Here is a 27,524-nt window from a genome sequence, read left to right on the forward strand (position 1 = left end):
TTGTTAGATACCTTAGATTGATGTTTAAGGACACTTGTGTTGTATTTCGTTGCTGAATTTCATCATTGGTGCTTTAACTTTGTGCTATTATGTATTAATCTCCTTAAAAAATCCACTTATTGTGATAAGACGTGCTGTGTGAGATTAGAAGTATTTTTTGAAAGAAGAGAGGGGATTAAAGAGAGGCAAAGCTTATTCAAGAGGTTATCAGACTTATGAGAAGTCTTATAAATAAAGTTGAAAGAGATTGAAGAGTGTAAATAATAATCTATTCATTAAGAAGGCATTCTGGGTTTTTAAGGCAACAACATCTTCTTGTTGATTTTGAAAGTTCATTCTTTCCTTTTCTTGATTTTCTTTGATACATCCTTTCTTTAGACATCGCTGCAAGTGATGATGAGGATTTGAGAGTAATTGAGAAATTTAGGGATGAAAACTTCTACCATTGGAAGAAAAAAATAGAGCTCTTGTTGGCTTCATTAGATCTTTGGAACATTGTTGATGAAAGTGAAGACCCTCCAAGTAACGATGCTAATGTGAAGGTGAAGAAAGAGTACAAATAATGTAAAAGGAAGGCTTTTGGCATGATTGCAATAAATCTTAATGATGCCAACTTTTCACATGTAATTGCTTGCATTGGACCAGCGAAAGTGTCAAGGATAAGAACTCGATAAAAAAACAATTCAAACAAGTGAGCCTTCACTCAAAGAGAAGTAACAAAATATATATAAACAAGGATATATATTGAAAGAGAAACTGGAATGGCTATTGCCAAAAGATAAGAAAACTAGAGACCCTTGAAACTAGACTAGAAGCAAGAAAAGAGTTGATAAGAGTGAAGAAGCCTTCACTCTTGCCTCTATATATACTATCTAACTAGGGACTACATGGCGATGTTCTATAGGACCTCTAATATGTGTTGACTTTGTAGGATACATGTCTTGACTTACAAGGCAAGTTCTTCTACGTGTGGGCCACAAAGTTAGCTTGATCTTCAAGCTAACAATATGTGTGGCACATGGCCAACTTGTTGACCACGTTTCTAATCCAAAAAGTCAATTAAAGACACCTATGAAGTCAAAGCAGTGTCTATGAAGCTTCTAGGAAGCTTTCATATTAAATACTATAGAATTAACTTACTTTTACCTCTTTATGATTTTGATGGATGTCGTCGATGAAAAGCCTCCAGTGCCTTTTTTGTATTTAAAAGATTCTTTATTTGCTCCCATGTGCATTCATTAATACCATATCTGCGCCAATGGACAAGATATTCTAATTTATTTCGACACCGCCTTGAATCTAAGACTTCTTCTACTTCAAACTCTTCATTATTGTCCACTTCTATAGGATGAGGTGGAGCTTGTCGTCTTCTTGGTATGTCCATTGTCTTGTATGGTTCAAAAAGAGACACGTGGAATACTAGATGGATTTTCATTGTCTTCGGTAGATGTAAACGATATGTAACTGGATTGATTTGTGCAGAAATAGAAAATGGTCCCAGCCTTCGATAGTCCAACTTGTCACAAGGACGAGTGGTCTTGATATTGTGACGAAGTAGCCATACCTTAACACCCAAGATAAATGATAGTTGTTCCTTTCGATAGACATCCGCATTGATCTTTTGTTATTCTTGAGCCTTTTTTAACTACGCCTTCATCATTGCATATAGCTCTGATAAATGAATTGTCAAATCTTTCGCAACAAGATTATCAACTTTTGAAAAGTCAAAAGTATCAAGTCGTGGATGATAACCATAATTAGCAAAAAAAGGTGTTTGTTTTATAGAAGAATGTACCGTGTTATTGTAAGCAAACTCTGCCAATGGCAAAAGAGTTGTCCAATCATCTTATTGGTAATTAATGATACATCTTAAATATTGCTCCAAAACTTGATTAACACGCTCCGTTTGTCCATCAGTTTGAGGATGGAATGTCGAAGATAGTTTTATATCCACTTTAAGAATCTTGAAAAGAGTCCGCCAAAATCTTGATACAAATTGAGTTTCTCTATCTGATATAATATCCTTGGGTAATCCATGATGGCGATAGATATTGTCAAGAAAGAGCTTAGCTATTTCTTCACTTGTGATAGATTTTATACGTGGTACAAAATGTGCCATCTTGATAAAATGATCTACTATCACGAATATAGAGTCATAAGAACCTAAGATTGGAAGATCTGTGATGAAGTCCATAAAAACAGAAGACCATGGTTGTTTTGGAATGGGTAATGGCTGAAGAAGTCCAAAAGGTCGATGACGAGGAGTTTTCGATCTTCAGCAAACATCACATGATTGTACAAAATCTTTAACTGCCTTCCACATTTGAGGCCACCAAAAATCCCTAGATATCAGCTCTAAAGTCTTATTATATCCAAAATGTCCTGCTGCTGAGAAGTCGTGACGAGCTTAAAGAACACGCAAACGTGCTTCTCCTTCTAGAACATATAGGCATCCTTCAAAATAGAGTAGGTTGTTCTTGAATTCAAATTTAGAGGGATCATGAGATTTAGAAGAATTATTCTTGATATCATGAACAAGAGGGTCTAAAGACATACTTAACTGGACTTGCTTAAGAAAAGTTAAATCAACAGTCAATGTTGATTTTATTGCTCGAAGATGAAATTGCTCCGGCTTCAAGAGAACCATTCTTTCTTGCTCAAAAGCTGCATCTCCTTCTTTTGGTACAAGATAAGAATGTCTAAACAAGGCATCGGACAAACCTTGTTGTTTTCCTGGCCGATAAGTGATGATGAATTCAAATCTTGATAAAGACATGCTTCAACGAGCTTGGCAACGATTTAATACGCGTGTTGACATAAAATATTCGAGGTTCTTGTAATCCATATACATGGTGACTGGACTGGAAGTACCTTCTAGATAATGATGCCATTCTTGAAAAGAATCCATAATTAAAAGAAGTTCTTTGTCGTGGATCTCATAATTAATTTCTACTACTGAGAATTTTCTTGAATGAAAGGCTATTGGATGAAGTTTATCATTTGTTCCCATTTGTGATAAAACCGCACCCAGAACAAAGTCCAATGCATCTGTTTCCATAAAGAATGCTTTGGAAAAATCAACACGATACAAGATTGGTGCAGAAACATACGATGTCTTCAAAGATTCAAAAGTAACTTCTGCTTCTTCATTCCATTGGAGTTTGTCTTTACAAGTCAAACGTATAAGTGGAGTTGCAACTTGAGAGAAGTCTTTGATGAAGATCCTATAGTAGTTGGCAAATTCCAAAAAACATTGGATATCTCTTACCGTTTTTGGGATCTTCTAGTCTATAATAGTTTAAACTTTCTTAGGATCCATCATAAGTCCATCATTTGAAATGATGTAACCTAAGAAATCAACTTGAGTAGTGTGAAACACACTCTTTTCTATCTTGGCATAGAGTCCTGTATCTTTTAATTTTTGAAATACACGACGAACATGAAGTTCATGTTCTTCTGGATTCTTAGAATTGATCAAGATGTTGTCTAGATAACAGACCACAAAATCATCCAAAAACTCTCGAAAAACATCATTCATTAGATGTTGAAAAGCTGTTAGTGCATTTGTAAGTCCGAAAGGCATGACATTGTATTCAAAATGTCCATACTTAGTTCGAAACGTAGTCTTCTATTCATCTCCTTCTTTGATGCATACTAGATTGTATGCTCCCAGAAGATCTATTTTTGTATAGATCTTAGCTTGATTCAGCTCATCAAGAAGTACAGATATTAAAGGTAGTGGATACCTATTCTTGATGGTAATCTTGTTGAGTCCTCGATAATCAACACACATCCACAATGATCCATCTTTTTTCTTCACAAATAGAATTGGAGCTCCTGCCGGAGATTTAGAATGGCATATGAAATTCTTGGCTAGATTTTCTTCAATATACTCCTTGAATTTAGCCAACTCATTTTGTGATAAACTGTAGATTGGTCCGAATGGCGGTTGTACTCCTTCTTGAAGGTCAATTGAGCAATCATAGGGATGATGTTCTAGGAGTGTATCCCCATTCTTTTTTTCAAATACATCTTGAAATTCTTGATATTGGCTTGGAATGCTACTTGAAGTCTTTTCACCAGTAGAAACGGGTGTGGCATAAATAATATATGGTGATTCTTTCATAGCAGCATGCAAGAAAGCTTTTGCACCTATAAATACGGATTAAATTGAACTGAACTTATGACTCTCTACTTGATTAACTATACTATTAGTTATACTTTTAGAAAAAGTAAGAGTTTGAGAAATCCAATCTATTTGAGGGTTGTATTTTTCTAATCACGATAAACCTAAAATGACTAGATTAGAGGGAGATCTAATGATATTAAATACTACAAAACTATTATGACCATTGATTATTACTTCTATAGGAAGGGTTTCATGAGTAATATCTCCAAAAGACAATGGACGACCATCTATGACTTCTACATGAACAGGTTTAGTTTTCTTTATTAAAGATATGCTATGTCTTTTAATAAATTCTTCATCTAAAAAACACGCTGAGGCTCCTGAATCTAACAAGGCAAAGACTTTGTAATGTTTAGGTCCTAAAATAACATTTAATGTAAAACAAGGAGAGGGCTCTGAGGAGAGAATAGGACCTTTACTAGATGTTGTACAAGGTTCCAGCTGCACGATCTCTATTGTAGCTGGACAAACTTGTTTTCTGACATATTGTCTTCTTTCATAGCCATACTCCTCATTTTGTGATTGTGTCATTTCTTTGGACAATGTTGAGCAGTGTGCTTTGGTTCTCCATAATATAAACATAATCCTTCTTCATGACGACGAGTCTTTTCTTGCTCAGTAAGAGGTTTGAAACGTACTGCATCAATTTGTATATCCTCTACTTCTGAATGTATGTTTTGAAGAGGTGTTGGTATTGCCATTGAATTATAGTAACGTTGAGGTCCACTTGTACGGTTCTCAGATCGGAATTCAAAAAGGCGATTGTCGCACTTCACAGCAAAGTCAATTACTTGACTCAATGTTTGAGGATCAAGTAAGTTGAGCATTAATTTTTTTACCTCATATTGTAATCCGTAGAGAAATTGGCTAATAAGTGCAGCATCATCGCATTTGATATCAATTGCAAGTTGTCAAAATTGTGAAGCATATAATGTTACTGATCGATTGTCTTATCGTAAAATACAGATCTTATTGGTTGCAACACGAATTGCATCATGTTCTCCATACATGGATCAAAACTCCACCAAAAAAGCCTCTAGATTATTTAATATTGGATCTCGTCGTTCAAGAAAAGATGAAAACCACAATAGTGCTAAACCTCAAAGAAGCGTACCAATGAATCTAACTTGCGATCTTGGAGTTGGATAGCTTTGGGGTTGAAGTTCAATCACAAGTTGCACTTGATTGATAAATCCTTGAAACTTAGATCTGGTGCCAATCAAACTTCTCGGGTAGGGCAATTCTTAGTTCTCTAACATTTGAAGGACGTTCCACTATAGGAGAAAGGACATGGTTTGGTGCAAATGTTGAAGCAGCTCCAACCATTTCTATATCTTCACTTCCTGTCAATCTTGTGTCTCATTGTGGTGGTAAATTGAGTTGATACATCACAAGGATTAACTCCCTCAATTGCTCTTGCATTTGTGCCATTGCACTCTTCATTTCAACAAGTTCTGCCATGATAACACTTAAAAGAGAGAAGATGTCTAATATTGCTCAAGACAAATAAAAGAGAGGACTTGAGAACAAAAAAAATACTAAGGACAATATCAGTTTAGAAAAGGGTAATCCGCAACTTCTAATATGCTTATATCTTATCAAGAAAAAGGAGTAATCCACTCTTAATCAAGATTAGATAAAACTCTGATATTGTAGGTGTACTCTTGTCAATCTGTCAAGGACAAGAAATTGATGAAAAAATAATTCAAACAAGTGAGCCTTCACTTAAAGAGAAGTAAAAAAATATATATAAACAAGTATATATATTGAAAGAGAAATTGGAATGGCTATTGCCAAAAGACAAGAAAACTAGAGATCCTTGAAACTAGACTAGAAGCAAGAAACGAGTTGACAAGAGTGAAGAAGCCTTCACTCTTGTCTCTATATATACTATCTAACTAGGGGCTACGTGGCGACGTTCTATAGGACCTCCAATATGTGTTGACTTTGTAGGATACATGCCTTGACTTACAAGGCAAGTTTTTCTACATGTGAGCCACATAGTTAGCTTGATCTTCAAGCTAACAACATGTGTGGCACATGGGTAACTTGTTGACCACGTTTCTAATCCAAAAAGTCAATTAAAGATACCTATGAAGTCAAAGCAGCATCTATGAAGCTTCTAGGAAGTTTCTATATTAAATACTATAGAATTAACTTATTTTTATCTACTTTTACTTACTTCTACCTATTTGTATATGTAATTACTAGCTTACATGATTATGTCTGTGATAGGAAGCATAGAAGACTCTTTGCAATATCTATGAGAGTAGAAACCTTGTCAATATTCTATGGACAAGAAAGAAGTTCTTAACAATAAAGATGGAAGAAAGAGATGACCTCATGGCTCATGTCAACTAGGTAAAAGTACTTGTAAACCAACTAGCACTTGTTGAGTCACCAGTTGATGATAGAGAAATTGTATTGATATTACTCATGAGCCTTCTGGAGTCTTACAACTACCTCATTATGGCATTGAAGTCCATCAATATAGAAGAGCTTACTATGAACTATGTCACATCAAGACTTACCCATGAAGTAACCAAGAGAGAGAAAAAAAAAAAAAATGCATCAAAGTGAAAATTCGGTTCTATTCTCAAGACAAGGCAAAAGTAGCTATTCTCACCAATGTGATAGTTCAAAGAGTAACATGAAAAATTACTATATTTGTAAAAAATTAAGTCACTTTGCTAAGAATTGCTACAAAGTGAAGAAAGGAGATAGAGAGAATGCAAATAATATTTGTGATATCTTTGATGAAGATGACTATACTTTCATGGCAAGTGAAAGAACTTCTAGGGCTGTAATATCTAAGTGGATTATAGATTCAGGTGCTACTAAGCACATGATACTATGTAAGTGTTCATTTGACACTTAATAAGAAATCTAGCAACTAAAGTTTGGTTGGGAGACAATGGCATGATACAAGCCATTGGAATTGGCTCAATTGTTGTGGAGATTGTTGTAAAGGATCAAATGAAGAGGATTAGATTAAAGAAAGTCTTACATATGTCAAAGATGAAAAAAAACCTCTTTTTGATAAGCGAACTTGTATCATATGGTTGTAAGATTTAATTTGACATGAATGGATGCTTTGTAAAGACAATAGGTGGACAACATGTTGTCAAAGGCCTTAGAGATGGAAATCTCTACTTCATCAATTGTAAGAAGGTGAATAGAGTTGAAGTGGCTACATTTGTTGATTTTTTATAAGACCAAGACAAGCTTGGAATCTGACATCAACGACTTAGTCATTTAAATACATGAAGGAGCTTCAATCCATGGTAAGTAGCTTAAATCTTGGTCATTTTAGCCACAATGCCATGACACTTGCTTGTAAAGGTTGTATACAAGGTAAACAATAAAGGAGTTCATTTCTAAATAGGATTGCAATACGTGCATAAATTATTGGAGATTGTGCATTCTGATGTATGTGGATCAATGAAGACACTATTAATTGGAAGAGCAAGGTACTTTGTCACATTCATTGATGATTTTTCAAGAAAATTATGGATTTACATCATTAAAGCTAAGAGTGAGTATTTTTCAAGGTTTAAGGAATTTAAAGCTCTTGTAGAGAAATCATGTGAGTGCAAGATCAAAGTATTGCACACAGACAATAGAGGTGAATATATGTCAAAGCATTTTCATGAATTCTTGAAGATTCAAGGTGTTGCAAGATAAACTTCTACTCCTTACACTCCACAAAAAAATAAAATTGTTGAAAGAGCAAATCGCACCATTGTGGAGATGGTAAGGAGTATGTTTCATGTACAACACCTTAGACATGAGCATAGGGCTGAAGCTATGGTTATTTCAGTGTACACAAGGAATAGGTGCCTTACAAGTGCACTTTTTATCAATGACTCCACAAGAAACTTGGAGTGGCAAGAAACATTCTGTTTCACATATGAAGATCTTTGGATATATTATTTATGCAAAGATATTAGATTGCATGAGGTCCAAACTTGATGCAAAGAGTACAAAATGTATATTTGTTGGATATTGTGAAAGTACAAAGGCATACATGCTAATGTGGTTAGAAACCAAGAAGATCATCAAAAGTCATGATATTAAATTTTTGGAGCATAAGAGTACTCTTGAACACATAAAGATGTGTCCAAGTGAGAGTAATGGTATGTTTGAAGACACATCATTAATTTCAACAAAGAAAGAAGAAGAAGATGATGGTGACAATGAAGATTGAAGAAATGCAAATCAAGGTGAAGTATCAAAGAAGGTAGACTATAGTATGCCTTCAATTGTTAGAACTAGCAATGAATATAATGAAGATATCGATGATAATGATGATGATGAGGAATATCAACCTTTAAGTGAGAAAAGACAAGCTTTAAGGAAGAAGAAGCTTAAAAGAGAGCATAAAGTGCAAGAAGATGAAGCTTCTCCAAATGAAAGAAGATATCCTTTAGGAGAAAGAAAACGACGTGGTGAATGGTAGAAGGACCATATTTTTTCTCAAGTAAGTGAAGAACATGCCAATGTTACTCTTCTTGCTAATCCATTGAGTTTATATAATGCAATGAAGTCCACGGATGCTATGAAGTTGAAGAATGCTATAGAAGGAGAATACAAATCACTCATGGACAATGAAACATGAGAATTGACTCAACTTCCATCAAATCGATCTTCAATTGATTGTAAGTGGGTGTTTAGAACCAAAAGAGATGCAATGGAAAATATTGTGAGATATAAGGCTAGATTGGTTGCCAAAAAATATTCACAAGTTGCTGGAGTTGATTTCAATGAGACATTTGCTCCTGTGGCCAAATTTACCACCATTAGAACCATTATGGCAATTGAGGCAGCAATGAACTTGGAGATGCATCAAATGGATGTGAAGACGACATTCTTGAATAGAAGCTTGGAAGAAGACATCTACATGGATCAATTTCAAGGATTTGTATAAGAAAGCAATCAACATCTTATTTGTCACTTGAAGAAATCTTTGTATAGACTAAAGCAATCTCTAAGAACATAGTACCAACTGTCAAGGACAAAAACATAATAAAGACAAATAAACAAGTGAGACTTCTTTGAAAGAAAGATGACAAAATAGAAATAACTTAATATGTATATTAAAAAAGAAACTGGAATGGCTATTGCTAAAAGATAAGAAAACTAGAGATCCATGAAACTAGACTGGAAGCAAGAAAGGAATTGACAAGAGTGAAGAAGGCTTCACTCTTGTCTCTATATATACTATCTAACTAGGGGCTACGTTTTTGGAGTAGAGAGAGTTTGCCTCAAGAAAACGCTAGGCTTCTAGCTGTCACTAATTATTCAATTAAGCTTGAAAATAAAAGAAGCCCTAAGTTTATATATAATTTTTCCTTTTGTGAGTAATTACACCAAATACACAATCCTCAAGTAACCCACAACTTCCAAAATATGATAAAATCTTCTAAAGCCTTGTTATTCTTATGTGGAGATTTTTTCGAACTTCAACACCTCATATCTCCTAATCCGACTGTCCAAAAAAACTCAAATTTTACATAAGGTACTGATATATTTTTATTAACTTCTACAACAATTTTCAACTACAAATTCATTACAGATCTTGAGATATCTTGAAAACCCTAACAGCCGCTTCAAACCCTTGTCTTTATATATCTATGTGCAATTTTCTTCATATCTCACAAAATACAAGCTCAAATGCCACAAAATTTGAATGTATAGCTTCTTGACAAAAAAATTTACATTCTCCAAAAAGTTTGAGCCAAAAATTTGTCCGAAAACTCAAGTTATGGCTCCAACCATTACTACAAACAAACTCGCTTACTTACTGCTTTTGATTTGAAAGCGCCGCTTTCAACTCCTTACAACTTCTTCATATGAACTCTAAAAGCAATATTTCTTTCATAAAAGATATAGGACTTGAAATCATCGTTTCAAACGCACCTTTCGATCTTCAAAAGCTGCTGTAAAACTCCTCGTACTTTCAAAAGAGTAACAGTATGTCTTAAATAAATACCTTAACTTCAAATGGTTATAACTTCTTCACCCTAACTCCAAATCCTCTAATTTTTGTACACAAATTGTATTCCGAATTCTAAACTTTACAATCCTAGCTTGTAATCTCCGAATGCTTTCGAAAGAAGAACCCTAATCCCTAATAAGGCCTCGAGCAGCCTCCTTGAAGCCCATTGGGCATGGCCTTCGACCAATAGGAATGAAGTTTTTCATTCCTTGTCTTCATCCAACCATGCCTTGCTTTCATTCCTCCCATTAAGCCTTCTATTAGTTAAGATTTTCTTCTTTAGGCCCCAAACTTCTCTTAAGCTTTATACTAAATATTTAGGTCCTATATATATATATATATATTTAATATCAAAATCAAAATAAGTAATGAAACAAAGTAAAGTTTCTTATACTAACTTTTTTTAATTTGATCTACTAGCCACTCTAACACACATCTAGATTTATTAATATATAATATGTTCTAATTAATTTTTACATACTATAAGCATTTATAATATGATAACGTGGAGATGTTCTATAAGACCTCCAATATGTGCTGACTTTGTAGGACACATGCCTTGACTTACAAGGCAAGTTTTTCTATGTGTAGGCCACATAGTTAGCTTGATCTTCAAGCTAATAACATGTGTGGCATATGGCCAACTTGTTGACGACGTTTCTAATCTAGAAAGTCAATTAAAGACACCTATGAAGTCAAAGCAATGTCTATAAAGCTTCTAAGAAGCTTCCATATCAAATACTATAGAATTAACTTACTTTTACCTACTTTTACTTACTTCTACCTATTTATACATGTAATTATTAGCTTATATGTGTATGTCAGTGATATTATCCTCCCTTCTAGGGACGAGTTCTACGAGGAGCGGTAATCATATGTTGAGGAAATCTATGATGCGACAAATTGTATTTGCTACATACTCTGATCTTTGTTCTCTTTAAAGATGATTGATAAGGCCTCTCAACCATCCATAGTGTCCCATACTACAGTAGGAAGACCACCCAGTTATTTGATCATTATTGAGGCCTTCATAACTTTCTTCGAATAAAACATTTGAAACACCATGAGGAGTTGTTCCTACCTCTAGTAAAATCACCAAACATCGGGAGTCCCTTCCAAGGTCATGATACCAAACGCATTGTATTTTGCCATCTATTCGAGGAAGAATATGTCATTCTTGAAGATCTTCATCTCGATTATGTCGTCTTAAAGGTTAAGACAATCGTAATGTCTCGTTTGGCAGATCAGCAAACAAAGGCTTTTGAGTCGAATCTGCTGGTTATTGGTTCTCTATCTCATGAATATCACAACTACAAAGAAGCTACAAATAAGGATTGAAAGTAGAATGATATCTTGCCTAGATCTTGTTTCTTTTATAAAGAATACTTTCATCTTGATTTTGATAGATGTTGTTGATAAAAAGCCTCCACCGCCTTTATTTCATTTGCAAGATTCTTTATTGGCTCCCATGTGCATTCACTAATATCATATCTGTGCCAATGGACAAGATATTCCAATTTATTTCGGCGTCGCCTTGAATCTAAGACTTCTTCCACTTCAAACTCTTCATTATTGTCCACTTCTATAGGAGGAGTTGGAGCTTTTCTTCTTCTTGGTATATCCACTATCTTGTATGGTTCAAGAAGAGACACGTGGAATACTGAATGGATTTTCATTGACTCCGGTAGATGTAAACGATATGCAACTAGATTGATTTGTGTAGAAATAGAAAATAGTCCAAGCCTTCGATAGTCCAACTTATCACAAGGATGAGTGGTCTTGATATTATGACGAAGTAACTATACCTTATCATCTATGTGGAATGGTAGTTGTTTCTTTCGATAGACATCCGCATTGACCTTTTGTTGTTTTTGAGCTTCTTTAACTACGCCTTCATCGTTGCATGTAGCTTTGACAAATGAATTGTCAAATCTTTCGCAGTAGGATTATCAACTTTTGAAAAATCAAAAGTATCAAATCATGGATGTTAACTATAATTAGCAAAGAAAGGTATTTGTTTTGTAGAAGAATGTACCATATTATTGTAAGCAAACTGTGCCAATTGCAAAAGAGTTGTCCAATCATCTTGTTGGTAGTTAATGATACATCTCAAATACTACTCTAAAACTTGATTAACACGCTTTGTTTGTCCATCAGTTTGAGGATGGAATGTCGAAGATAGTTTTATATCCATTTTAAGAATCTTGAAAAGAGTCCGCCAAAATCTTGATACAAATTGAGTTCCCCTATCTGATATAATATCTTTGGATAATCCATGATAGCGATAGATATTTTTAAGAAAGAGCTTAGTTATTTCTTTACCTGTGATAGATTTTGTACATGGTACAAAATATGCCATCTTAGTTAAATGATCTACTATCACAAATATAGAGTCATAAGAACCTGAGATTGAAAGGTCCATGATGAAATCCATAGAAATAAAAGACCATAGTTGTTCTGGAATGGATAATAGCTGAAGAAGTCCGTAAGATCGATGATGAGTTTTTGATCTCAAGCAAACATCATAAGATTGTACAAAATATTTAACTGCTTTCCACATTTGGGGCCACCAAAAGTCCCAGGATATTAGTTCCAAAGTTTTATAGTATCCAAAATATCCTATTGTTGAAAAGTCATGATGAACTTGAAGAATACATAATCCAGCTTCACCTTCTAGAATATGTAGGCGTCCCTCAAAATATAGTAGATTCTTCTTGAATTCAAACTTGGAAGTATCATGAGACTTTGAAGGATTTTTCTTAATATCACGAATAAGAAGATCAGAAGATATACTTAACTGAACTTGCTTAATAAAAGTTGAATCAATAGTTAGTGTTGTTTCATTGCTCGAAGATGAAGATCCTCTGGCTTCAAGAGAATTGTCCATTGTTGATTAAAAGCAGCATCTCCTTCCTTTGATGCAAGATAAGATCATCTAGAGAGTACATCTGACAAACCTTGTTATTTTCTTGGTCGATAAGAGATCTTGAATTTGAATCTTGACAAAGACATACTCCAATGAACTTGGCGACAATTCAAAATACATGTTGACATAAAATATTCAAGGTTCTTGTGATCCGTATACATTGTGACTGGACTAGAAGCACCTTCTAGATAATACTACCATTCTTGAAATGAATCCATGATTGCAAGAAGTTCTTTGTCATGGATCTCATAGTTGATCTCGATTGCTAAAAATTTTCTTGAATGAAAAGCTATTGGGTGAAGTTTATCATCTGTTCCCATTAAGTTGTCGTCTAGATAACACATAATAAAATCATCTAAAAACTCCCAAAAGACATCATTCATCACATGTTGAAATGCTATTGGTGCATTTGTAAGTCCAAAAGGCATGATGTTGTATTTGAAATATCCGTACCTTGTTCGAAACGCAGTCTTCTATTCATCTCCTTCTTTGATGCATACCAAATTGTATGTTCTCCGTAGATCTATTTTTGTATAGATCTTAGCTTGATTCAACTGATCAAGAGGTCCAGATATTAAAGGTAGTGGATACTTATTTTTGATAGTAATTTTTTTGAGTCCTCGATAATCAACACACATCTGCAATAATCCATCTTTTTTCTTCACAAATAAAATTAGAGCTCTTGCTGGAGATTTGGAATGGCGTATAAAGTTCTTCGCCAAATTCTCTTCAAAATACTCGTTGAATTCAGCCAACTCATTTTGAAATAAATTGTAGATTGATCCAAATGGCGGTTGTGCTCTTTCTTGAAGGTCAATTGAACAGTCATAGGAACAATGTTCTGAAAGAGTATCCGTATTCTTTTTTTCAAATACATCTTTAAAATCTTAATATTGGCTTGGAATACCACTTGAAGTCTTTCCACCAGTAGAAATAAGTGTGGCATAAATGACACAAGGTGATCCTTCTTTTGCAGCATGCAAGAAAGTACTTGCATCTACAAATATAGGTTTAATTATACTAGAATTATGACTTTCTATTTGATTAACTATGTTCTTAATTATACTTTCAAAAAAGTCAAGACTACGAGCATTCCAATCTATTTTAGGATTATATTTTTTAGCCAAGATAAACCTAAAATGATTGGATTAGAAGGAGATCTCATGATATTAAATATTATAAAGCTACTATGATCATTAGTTGCTATTTCTATAGGAAGGATTTCATGAGTAACATCTCTTGAAGACAACAGACAACCATTTATGACTTCTACATGAACAGGTTTAGTTTTCTTTACTAAGAATATGCTATATCTTTTAGCAAATTTTTCATCTAAGAAACATGTTGAGGCTCCTGAATCTAGCAAGGTAGAGGCTTTGAGATATTTAGGTCCTAGAATAACATTTATTGTAAAACATGGAGAGGGTTCTGAGGAGAGGATAGCACCTTTAGTAGGTGTTGTACAAGGTTCCAGCCGCACGGTCCCTGTTGTAACTGGACAAATTCATTTTCTAACATGCTATCTTTTTTGATCGCCGTAATCCTCATTTTATTGTTGCATCACTTCTTTGGACAATGTTGAGCAGTGTGCTTAGATTCTCCACAATATAAGTACAATCTTTCTTGACAACAACGAATTTTTTCTTGCTTAGTAAGAGATTTGAAACGTACTACATTAATTTATATATCCTTTATTTACAAATGTATGTGTTGAAGAGATGTTGGTGTTGCTACTGAATTATAGTCATGTTGAGGTCCACTTGTATGGTTCTCAGATCGGAATTTAAAAATGTGATTGTCGTACTTCATACTAAAGTTAATTGCTTGACTCAATGTTTGAGGATCAGGTAAGTTGAGCATTAATTTTTTTACCTCATATTGTAATCTGTAGAGAAATTGGCTAATAAGTGCAGCATCATCCCACTTGATATCAATTGTAAGTTGTCAAAATTGTGAAGCATACATTATTATTGATCGATTGTCTTATCGTAAAATATGGATCTTATTGGTTGCAATATGAATTGCATCATGTTCTCCATACATAGATTGAAACTCTGCCAAAAAAGCCTCTAGATTATCCAATATTAGATCTCATCGTTCAAGAAAAGATGAAAACTATAATAATATTGAACTTGAAAGAAGCGTACTAATGAATCTAACTTACGATCTTGGAGTTGGATAGCTTTGGGGTTGAAGTTCAATCACAAGTTTTACTTGAATGATAAATCCTCTAAACTTTGATCTGGTGCCATCAAACTTCTCTGGTAGGATAATTCTTGGTTCTCTAACACTAGAAGGGCGTTCCACCATAGGAGAAAGGACATGATTTGGTACAGATGTTGAAGTTGCTCCAATCATTTCTATATCTTCACTTCTTGCTAATCTTATTGCTCCTTATTATAGTAAATTGAGTTGATGCATCGCAAGCATTAAATCCTTCAATTGCTCTTACATTTATACCATTGCACTCTTCATTTCAGCAAGTTCTGCCATGATAACACTTAGAAAAGAGAAGATGTCTAATATCGCTCAAGACAAATAGAAGAGAGGACTTGAGAACAAAAAAAATACTAAGGACAATATCAGTTTAGAAAAGGATAATCCGCAACTTCTAATATGCTTATGTCTTATAAAAAAAAAGGGGTAATCCACTCTTAATCAAGATTAGACAAAGCTCTGATATTGTAAGTATACTCTTATCAATCTGTCAAGGACAAGAACATAATAAAGACATATAAACAAGTGAGACTTCTTTCAAAGAAATTTAACAAAATAGAAATAACTTGATATGTATATTAAAAAAGAAACTAGAATAGCTATTGCCAAAAGATAAGAAAACTAGAGACCCTTGAAACTAGACTGAAAACAAGAAAAGAGTTGACAAGAGTGAAGAAGGCTTCACTCTTATCTCTATATATACTATCTAACTAGAGGCTACGTGGCGATGTTCTATAGGACCTCCAATATGTCTTGACTTTGTAGGACACATGCTTTGACTTACAAGGCAAGTTTTTCTATGTGTGGGCTACATAGTTAGCTTGATCTTCAAGCTAACAACATGTGTGGCACATGGCCAACTTATTGACCACGTTTCTAATCCAAAAAGGCAATTAAAGACACCTATGAAGTCAAAGCAGCGTCTATGAAGCTTCTAGAAAGCTTTCATACCAAATACTATAGAATTAATTTACTTTTATCTACTTTTACTTATTTCTACCTATTTATACATGTAATTATTGGCTTACATGTATATGTCCATGATACCAATGCATTGATACATTCTTTGTAACTAAAGGATTTGTAAGAAGTGAAGCTGATCATTCCTTGTATGTGATGCAATCAAATGAGTTCATATTGATTGTCATCTTATATGTTGATGATCTAATTATCTTAACTAATACTATAAAGATGATGGATTGGTTGAAGGCAAAGTTAGAAAGAGAGTATGAGATGAGTGATTTGGGAGAGCTTTACTATTACTTAGGAGTGGAGTTTGTAAGAGATAGTACTAAGAAGACCATTATAATGAGCCAAAGCAAGTACATTGAAGAGGTATTTAAACGATTCAAGATGGAGGAGTATAAGCCTATTGGAACACCTTTGGAGACCAATTTGAAGTTGATGAAGCTCACGGATGAAGAATTTGCTGAAGTTGAAGGTCAAATGCAAGGAATTTCAAACAAGGCAGCAGTGGGTTCACTAATGTATGCAATGGTTGGCACAATGGTGGATCTTACATATGTGGTGAGTGTTGTGAGCCAACACATGTCTAAGGCTGGACCAATCCATTGGACAACTATCAAAAGGATTATGACATATTTAAAAGGCACTATAAACTTCAAATTGTACTTTAGAAGTGATAACATTAATTTGCATGGTTATTGTGATGCAGATTGGGCTAGAGATACAAATAATAGAAGATCAACAATAGGGTATGTGTTCTTTGTTGAAGTGGGAGTTATATCATGGAATTGTAAGAGACAATCAATAATTGCAAGGTCAACAATGGAGGTGGAGTACATGGGAGCAAGCCATAGTATAATGGAGGTAATATGGCTAAAACAACTTTTGGAGGACATTGGAGATGTGTAAATGGAAGGAACTCTAATGGAGTGTGATAATCAAGGATGTCTTGCATTTGCAAAGAATTCCAAGCATCATTCAAGGATAAAACATATTGACATTTGAACATCACTTCATAAGAGAGAAGATTGAAATGGAAGTGATTGATATAAAGTATTGTATAACGGAAGACATGCTTGCTGATTTGTTGACAAAGGCATTAGTAAAGGATAGACACGACATGTTGACAAAGGTATTAGGATTGAAAACCCTTTAACCAATAACAAAGTGGAAGTATTGAAGTTAGTCACTTAGTAAAAGGTATTACCTTAGGTAAGTTGCTAGTGGTCAAAAGGCAGCAAAGAGTATAAGGAAGTTACTATAGTGGCTTTTAGGATTTGTAGGTGGCAGCTAGATTAAGAAAGAACCTAGGATTTAGTTGAATAAAGTAGAAATGGATGTAACGTTGATGGAAGTTGCCTTGCTCATTGGCAACCACCACCTATAAGTAACAAGTGTATGAAGTAAGAGTTATCTTATTCCATACTCCCTTTTGTGTACAATTTTATTAATGCTAAGTGTTGTGACTTCAAAGTGCTTGTTCTTCAATAATTTATAACATATATTATTTTTTTTTATCTTATTAAAATATAAAATTATTTAGATTGTATTCTATGAAATTATATTTTACATCAAAAAATTAAGTTTTAAAGTTTTTATATGATTTTTTAGTTTTATAAAGTTTTATTGTAGTAAAAATAATAAATTTAGAATATTATGATATATTAGTAAATATTAATTTTTTTAATAGATTTTCTTCTAAAATATTTAATTAAAATCACTTCAATTTATCTATATATATATATATATATATATATATATATACTAATTCTATTGAATTTTGATTACAATAGGTTAAAAATATAATTAATTTTTTAAGACTGATCATTTATAATATAATTTTATTAACAAAAATTTAAGAAAATTGGCATATGTTATAGAATTTATTAAATTATAAAATATTATTTTGATCAAAATAAGATAAAAATATTATTATTATAAAAAAAAATTAGAATATTTTTTTATATACATTTAAATGCTATAAAGATATTAATTATATATTATAAAATCTAAAATTAGGTATTTAAAAATAATTTAGAATGATTTAATATAATATCAATTTAAATAGTTATTCTTTACTCTACATATATCTATATTACCAAAAGAAAAATATTAAATATTAAAAAACAATCAAAGCACATAGATTTTTTACTTATTAATATATATTTTAATTTTATACTTTTAAAATAATTCAATTCTATTTTATTTTTTAATTTAATTTTTTTATAGAAATTTTAGTCATCTCTTATACTTTTATAGTGTGTATATACATAAATATATATATATATATATATATAAGTTCAAATATATTATTAATATGTATATTAGCATATATATAGCATAATTTAATATGGTTGTTAAAGTAATTTTTGGTGTATTTAAATTAGCTTTTAAAATGATATTTATTCTCTATTGACTTATCTGTAGATTTTAATTTTTTATTTAAAATTTCCGAATTTCTGTTGTGTTTTTAGACTTGAATATCAGTAAATTTTTAAAATGTTTTTTTATTCTTTTTTGTGGAAAATATGTTACTTTCTAATTTCAAAATTATAGTTTCAATCAGTTTAAACATTATTTTTTTATTGCAGTTACAGAAATTAAATTACTATGCTGAATGTTAAAAATATATTAAGGTATGATATTATTTTGGCATTTTTGGATAAAAATAATGAACAAAAATTTAACATTTTATTCAATAATTTAATTTTGATAAAAGGTATGTAATCACAAATTTAATCACATAACATTTTAATTACATATTCAAGAGAATAGGTTGCATTACAAAGAAATTAATGACTTGTTCATTGTAGTTAATAAAGAAAGAAATTATAAGTTATATTTATTAATTCTTGAAGCTAAATATATATATATATATATATATATATATATATATATTATTCAATAATTACTTAGAAAGAAGATTAAGCTAAAAAATTTAATTTAAAATCAATCAAAATTTATTTTTGTGATAATATATTAAAGTTTTTCCTTAACTAAGCTTGTAGAAAGTTTTAAAATATTCTAATAAAATCTAGAAAAATACTATATATATATATATATATATATATATATATATATACATAGACATAAATAAGAATGTAAAAAAAATACTAACCATTAAAGATAAGTCTTAAATCAATTTTTGTGTTAATATTATATTTATTAATAATTAACTCAAAACCTTACAGATCTATCAATCCATTGATATGTTTGTATTAAAATATTCATATTTGTTATAATAAACTTGTAAGGTAAGGATTTAATAAAGTAGATTAATTTAAATGATTAAGCATTTTAATTATTTAATGCAAATTTTTTTCAAAAGTTAAAAATATTATCTAAAATTAAATAGATAGAAAGCAAAATCACACATTACTGAACAAAAATCATATTAATTAGCAAAGTTCTTCGAACTCTTGAATAATTTTACAACTCTCAACAAGAGTATTTCTAATTCTTTTAACATAAACCACATTTATATTACATTATAAATATGTAAGATTTCAATCATAAGTTTAAAAAAATGCATGAATACTTAAACGATGACCTTAAGTATCTCAATAGAAACCATGGTTATTTCACATCATCAATACGGAAGATCCCAAGTACTAGCTTAAAGATGTAGGATTGTTTGAATAATGCCCTCATATTTCAACAAAAACCATGTTCACATCACATTATCAATATGCAAGATTTCAAACAAAATTTCAAAGATGCAAGAGTGCTTAAACAATGCCCTCATATTTTAATAAAAAACCTCTCTGGAAGTGAGACTCACTCTTGCAAACCGCCGTCTCGGTACCAAAACCCTCTCTGGAAGTGCCTGCAGCAGCCCCCCTCCCGCCCCGTCCCAACCCAATCCCAGCGCGATGCTGTCACCATTGTAGCAAGCGCTACCTTGGACGTATTATCCAGTGGGGTAGTTGAGATCTTTTCGCCTAAAGGGTTGAGTGTGGTATCGGGTTTTGGTACCGAGACGGCGGTTTGCAAGTCTAGTGTGATTTAGCGGAACTGATGCGAAGTTTGGGCATTTGTTACAGGGGGAGTGGACTTGGGGTGGAATTTGCAGCGATTGAGGCGGGGTTGGACGCTGAGATGATGAGATTTCGAGGGTCGGAATGTTTCGGGAGCGTACCGAGGGGTTGGGTATAAATCTCGCTTCTCGTTTGACATGTGTGGCGTGGAGAGTTAGTAGATCGAAGGGGTTTGATTTACGCTTCTGAGTCTGCTGTTTTCTTGGCCTCATTAGCGAGAAACCATCCCCGCATTGTCCTCTTGCGCTCCTATGTCCAACAATTGCGAGCGTCGAGCTCCTTCTGAAGTACCGTCCTTGTCATCTTATTCCACTAGTCTCTTTTTTCCCATCTTATTCCCACTCCTCTGACTGAGTTCTTGATGAATCAAGTTTAAGGAGTGTGATGATTTTTGGAGTTCATTCTGGAGCGCGTGTCACCGAGAGTCTGGTAATATTCATTTGGCAGTTTAGATTCCTCAGTGCATGGTGTTATGTTGCTTCAACGTTCTTCTGTTATTATTTATTGTTTAATTCTTTTTCCCGGAAAGTTTAGTTCTGTATTCAGCCTGAAGCTTTCGTGTCGTCTCTACGTTCTGTGCTGTTCTTATGAGCACAAATCTTTCATGATAATGTCAACGTTGTAACTAATGAACGTCTGAAAGTTCATACAACCTGGCTTAGCAATCTGGGATCTTCACAAAGTTCCTTTGTATATCCCAATTTTTCCAAAATGACATAGTTCATATACTCTCATTGCAGAGATTTTCCTGCATGCCCTCGTTTTTTAACCTCGTGTAACTCGTGACTTGTGTACAAATGTTGGTTCGTATATTTGACCTGCGAGAGGAGCAGGATCAATACCGAGACAGAATCGCCTGCAATTACTGCAACTAATGCAGGTCTCCGGTCGTAACAACGAATGTCCGTCTTTTATGTTAGCGTTCGTTACTTGGATCCACAAAGTTGTAAGTCTCACTCAGTGTTGTAAATATTGTTGGTTCTAATCACTGAGTGACTGGTTCACTCCTGTCTGACAATGTCAAAGGGCAAAGCAGCATCAAAGAAGATGCAACGCGCAGTTCGTATGCTTCAAAGCCGCATCGGTAACAAGAACCTACCGTATCAAAGTTTAAGCTCCAACGAATCTGTTTTTCCTAGGAGTGGGACCAGTTTGATCAAACCAACTTCCTTATCTCGGTCAAGGCTCTTCGACACAGAGTCGGACGAAGAGAATCCAGCTTCCCCCCCTTCGGACGTACCGGAGGGCTTTTTGGCCGTCTATGTTGGGAGCGAGAGGCAGAGATTTGTCATCAGTGCTGCCTGCCTCAAGCATCAAATGTTCAAGGCGTTGCTAGAGAAATCGGCTGAGGAATATGGGTTTCAGCACAAAGGAGGGTTGCCTTTAGCTTGCGACGTACCCTACTTCGAGAACCTGCTGTGGTCTATCAAGAGGGAGGAGACTGGGTTTCAAGTGAACTATTGCTCCTGCTTCTCCGTTTACTCGTATCCCCAGTAGCAATTATCCTCCTAGGGTTTACCCACTAGAAACACAACAATAGATCTTACAACTTATCAGTCACCATTGTTACATCAACTTTGGCTTGTACGTGACTGCTTCTGTATGTGAACATCATCTCTGAAATCCTGATGAAACCCACTAGAGGTACATCTTACTGTACGCATATTAAACCACCTTACAGAGGAATTCCTGTTGGCGAAGAGCTCAGGAAGTGGTAATGAGTGGCATTGACCAAGCCACGAGCTACGCAAATTTTTAGCGACGAAGAGGGAGCTAATGGGTTCGAAATTTCAATTGCAAGGAACTCCCAAAAACGGCAACGGAGTAAGCAAATGATCTGTCTGTATGTCGGCTTGCCTTATCAATCTGTATAATAAAGAACATGATCGTGCAAGCTGTGCGTAGATCCATGTCCTATGGACGAAAATAAATTCACGACTACGTAGTTTTGCAGGAAGTGCGTGCAATGATATGCATGTAATATCAATGCTTATAAACGTGTTTCACTACGTAACTTACATGAGTAGCTAAGCCACAAGTTGAGTTGGCACAAAGTGCACAAATTGGCCAGCTGAGGAGGATAGCTAACTTTTCAAGAAATGGAAGACCAGCGCATCCAGTTCAATAGCCTACCTAAACTTCATTATCAAGCAATTCATGCAGACTCGGCTTCAGTGAGAGCGACGGAAACCAGGCACGATTAAACTATTCCGCCGTAAGGGCCTCCAAAGCTAGATCTGATTCCTGAACGAGTATTGAGCGGTTCCCTCACTGATCAGATGCAAAACTCCACCGCCCAACAACAGCATTTAAGAATGCAGTAGTTCCGAACCCAGGAGGGCTGCTCCTTCTTGAGTTTCCTGACTTTATCAACTTCAGAATCCGCCTCGGATGTATTAAAATAGCTTGAATAAACCTCGGGACCAATCTAGCAACGTGGAGGCGAGTCCTAGCGGGAGCGTTCAACCACAAACCCCGATGCCAATTGGCAATGATTTGGTAAGAGCAACCTGACCTACTGTCACAAGTCATTTACAGACAATGAATCCACAGCGAAGCAGCGAAGCAGCGAATGTAGCTTCATTCGCAACGTGGGTAACAGCACTAGATAAGCTAGATATATGGTAGAATGAACAGAAGAGTTCGCCGCCTCCAGAATTTGACAGACGAGCGAGCTGCAACTGGAATCAGTGCTCAGCCAGCAATGTGTAGATTACCACAGTTGGGTGCTACAGGTTGGTTGAAGGAATGGGGGTCACCTTGGGATTGATAACAGCTTGGGGTGGGATCCCGAAACTAGGATAATTGTTGATATTTGTGGGTGAAAATGAAAGCAACTCGTGGGTTTCTGCAACAAGATTCTTACAGAACATTCACCCAGGGGAGGAATGATAATGCACAGCGGGGGAAGAAAGAATGATTCACTCCCGAATGTTTCAAAGTGTGAAGACCAGGCAGGTGTCGCAGCACACCTGGCATTGTCGTTACTAGACACATGGCCGAAAAGCCACATTCTTTTATACACCCGGTAATATCATCGATTGCTTGTTTTCGAAGAATTTCGTTAATGGACAATTTCATTTCAAATTGCATTCATGGATAAGTGTTAGATATTTGGCCATCCTAATGCCGTTTTGAAGTTGAAGTCCATCTTGATTCTTGATTCCCTTGAGTGTTTCCTAGTGGTGCGCCTCCAAGCCTGAAATTTTTAACTATTCCGACATGATTATTCCACTCCAAACTAGGGTTTTTTCTAAGAGTTGTTGACCTGTTGCGATGCCTGTAGGAAACAAGCAGATTTGAAATATTCAATACCAGCTGTTTCATGTGCGACGACGTTGACACGCTTCCGGTATTTTTGTTCCTACCCTAGTACTATTCGGATCCATTTCTGCACAGGATTTTGATGTTAAGCCTGATGTCGTTGCTCAGCTCTTTTTTTATTTTGGATCAATACAACAGATTGTTGCAAAGCCAAAGCCCTAACTGGAAAGGGGTTAAGGATGTACTTATGTATATGTATATATATAGAGATGTATTCATTAATGCTCTAGCAGTCACATCAGAACCGTTTTCTAGCCGTCAATCAACACGCGGATAATTGCTCAGAAAGGTTCAGATGGCCACCTGTTCCAAAGAAACGAGAGTGAGACGAATTCAGTATTGCCAGAATTCAAAACCATACACTGGTGTGATAATCCGGCGGTTGGCGGGTCACTTGGATCAAAACAAGGACACCCTTCTGGGAACCATGCTACACCCCAGAACCTGTACTTATCTAGGATTATTGCAAGTGGGACAATCTTCTCCACTCTTACGCAACTTGTGCTGCTCACAACCATTGTGAAGATCTTCCTCTACACTGTTGCGTCAGGGGCCCAACCCAACCTGGAAATTGAATACTATTTTTGTCTGCAACAGTCGATGCGTGTACAAACTAGAGAAATTAGGAACAGAAAACTAATCAAGGGAAAGGCTTCGGAAACCCTTTCTACGATGAGGCGAGGTTAATCTTCTCTAAACTGGCATATGCTGTTCACAAATTTTGGCCAAGTGCCGACCGGCGCTCCGAAGTAGTACTTGTTACACTACCCTGAAACTTTGGCGTCAATAGAACCGATCCCAGTGAAAAGTAGCTACCTATCGCATTGACGAGACATTCTTCGCGACAAGTCATGGTTCGAACGTGTTGTAAAACAACAACATTACTATGCCAAGCACTGGTATGGATCAGAACAAGCCATTACGGCCAGTGACGGCGACTGTAACCGTGTCGATGATCCTCGAATGCAAGAGTGAGTGGCACACTGTGCTTGATTCCTTGAGGAATTCTTCGGCTAGACAGATCCAAGGTATCATTGAGACGGCACATCACTCACTCATCTATTGCACATGCGTAGCACTTGTGATATGTGGGGAATTGTCCCAAGGAGGAGAGTTTATTACACATTTTAATGCTTGTAAATACACACAGTATCTGTCGAAATTCCTGGTTGTGAACATTTTTTCACGTCCGTGATTTACAGCATAGAATATCATTTCATGATAAACACAATTGTATCTTTTTTGGTAGGAAAGACAAAACAAAGGCTGAGCTAAAAAAATTTAGGATCAAAGAGTGTCTGGATTAATATTTTATTACATGTAGTGATTTTAGTTAGTTTCAAATGGCAATAGGATGACAAAATATTAAACTTGTTGTATGTTATTTTAAATGGAAGTAATGATGTTATTTGCTACATGCATCATTTGGTTAGGTTGAGATTTAATTGAATCTGTAATAGATGTTGATACACAATTTGTTGAAGACATAGTAAGGTATTTAGGAGTGTAATTTATATTTTACATTTTGAATACTATTTTTGTCTTATTTTTATATAATTGACAATATTATTTTCTATTTGTATGAAATTTTATATTTTCATTTTTTTTAACAATAGCAGCAAACAAAAAGATATATATATATATATATATATATATTTGTAACAACTAAGGGTGGCATCTAAAAACAGCTATGGCAATATTGTGTTATGACTTTCAAAATAAAGGTATTACTATGCACCAAAACAATATTGTTAAAGTATGTATTTAATAATTAAGTTGTTTTTTCAAGGATTTTTATTCTTTAATTCAGCCTTGTAAATCTTTGATTTCAAATTGAATTTTTATTTTAAACCCACCTTAAATTTTCTATAAATAGATTAATTTATAATTTTTATAATTTTTTAAAAAAAGACCAAATATTTATAAATCATAATCAAATATTTTTTAGAACATATTATATAATATAATTATAATAAATATACACATTTGTATTTGATTTTTTTTATTTTTATTTATATATATATATATTATTTATTTATTTATTTATTTAATTTTAAAAAATCTTAAAATAAAACCCAGTTTAAATGATCTCATTCTATGAATTTTTTTTTTTTTTTTTTTTGAAATAAATGTAATAAAATCAACACAAAAGAAAACAAGAAAAAAATATGTAAATATTAGTAGATATAAGTGTGAGGTATGTAGTTAGATAAAGTATTTATAATATATGGAACTTTATTATCAATAAAATTATGTTTTAAGAAGGACAACTAGAAATATTTTTAGATATAAAAATTATGTTGTAAAAATTTATATGTCTTTTATAAAATCAAAAGAAGTAGAAAATAAACTAGGTTGTATATTTATTTGACTTCTTTTATAAAAGATTATCAAATTGCTCTTAATGAAATAAATTATGCTTCTCTTAGGATTTACTTATGTCACTTAAGAGTAAGTTTAAATCAATTTTATTTAAGATACAATGATGTTAACTAAAAAGATTGTACTATTACCTCATTTCTTCTATCTTCATTTATTCTAGAAATTTAGACTCTATAACTCTACTACAATTTTTAATCTAAATTGAATCCCTTATAAATATAAATTGAAATTCTTAAATAAATTTTTACTTTAATTATATATATATATAGATATATATATATATATATATATATATATACTTTGTTCACATAACTAATTTTTCATATTAAAACTATGTGTAAAAATATATTATCTTAATATATTTTCTTCTTCTATGGAGGCCTATTCTACTTGTTAATTAATTGGTCATCTACTTACATTATAGATATCATATATTTTAATAATTTTTCAATATTTTAATAAATTTTATTTAATTTAAGAAATAATAATCAAGAAATTATATACTTTTATGAGCTAAAAATATTTTTAATCTAAATATTAAAAAATTAAATTTATTATTAGAAGTAACTTAATTAGAATCTTTAATCTTTATGCTATGTTTTAGGTTTTTCTTTCACTAGTGGTCCTTATTTAATATTACTTAGACTCTTAATTTTGATCTAATATCTTACATGATTAAGTTTTTTTTATTAATTTTGATATGAAGTATTTGTTTGTTTATTTTTTTCTTAGTTTTTTTTGTTTTTTTGTTTTTTATTTTTTAATCAATTTATGACCACATGAAATATTTACATCTTTTTTGGCTTTTGGGTATTTTATCCTGTAATTTAGGAGTATTAGATGACTGTACCTTTTTTTTCTCTTTTTTTCTTTCTTTTCTTTTATATATTTTTTTAATCCTTGCAACTATTGCTGCTGCCCACAACAATTGCCTGAATCACCACGAATACCACACAATCAATTTCTCTGTAGAGCACATCACGGCTAACCGACAGACCGGCGAAAGCAGCAGGTCAGCGTCACGAGTTGGAAACCGAAGTTTGTGATCCCGTTGCTTGAGTTCCAACGAGCGCTGTGAACTCTTCCTGCGATCCGCTTGAATGGCGCTGCACTCCCGGTCGACCAGTTGGACCAGAATCCCTGCCAGGCCCGTTCGTTGCCAGCGCCGTCGATGCACATGTCGAGTACATGGCCGGATGCGAGCCATGTCCAATGGTGAAGCCAGGATGTGGCGGGGAGACCTGCGGCCAAATCAGAAAAAGAGGGCGGCATGTGGCAGCCAACAGCGGATCAAAGTGTCCCCAACTTGGAGTCTCGCTCCTCCGCCGCCAGCATCTCGCCCTGCATCCTCATCCACGATGCCTGCGACTCCGTTGCCAGGCGGTGAAAGCCCACTGCCGAAGCTCATCGACGGCGGTTGTGCTCCAGGATAAAATCGCCTTTCGGGTACGGCTTTCGTTGGCGATCCGGCACCGACCGCTTGGG

The 27,524-nt window shown here is 34.0% G+C and overlaps 1 protein-coding gene across 3 annotated transcripts; it reads left to right on the plus strand.

The window, feature by feature from the left end:
- Positions 1–20,151: 20,151 nt before the first annotated feature.
- On the plus strand, positions 20,152–22,227 carry LOC112279586 (protein SMALL AUXIN UP-REGULATED RNA 12). 3 transcript variants are annotated; one of them, XM_073532518.2, is made up of 2 exons: positions 20,152–20,445; positions 21,360–22,227. In XM_073532518.2, the coding sequence occupies exons 1-2, from the start codon at positions 20,314–20,316 to the stop codon at positions 21,828–21,830; spliced, it is 603 nt and encodes a 200-aa protein (XP_073388619.1). In that variant the 5' UTR covers positions 20,152–20,313; the 3' UTR covers positions 21,831–22,227. The 3 variants fall into 3 exon arrangements, with proteins under 3 accessions (XP_073388619.1, XP_073388620.1, XP_090104911.1); XM_073532519.2 differs by having other exon boundaries at positions 20,154–20,762; XM_090248785.1 differs by having other exon boundaries at positions 20,155–21,213.
- Positions 22,228–27,524: the final 5,297 nt, after the last annotated feature.

The sequence above is a fragment of the Physcomitrium patens genome, chromosome 3 (genome assembly GCF_059467195.1).
Source record: "Physcomitrium patens ecotype Gransden chromosome 3, ASM5946719v1, whole genome shotgun sequence".
Lineage (NCBI taxonomy): Eukaryota > Viridiplantae > Streptophyta > Bryopsida > Funariales > Funariaceae > Physcomitrium > Physcomitrium patens.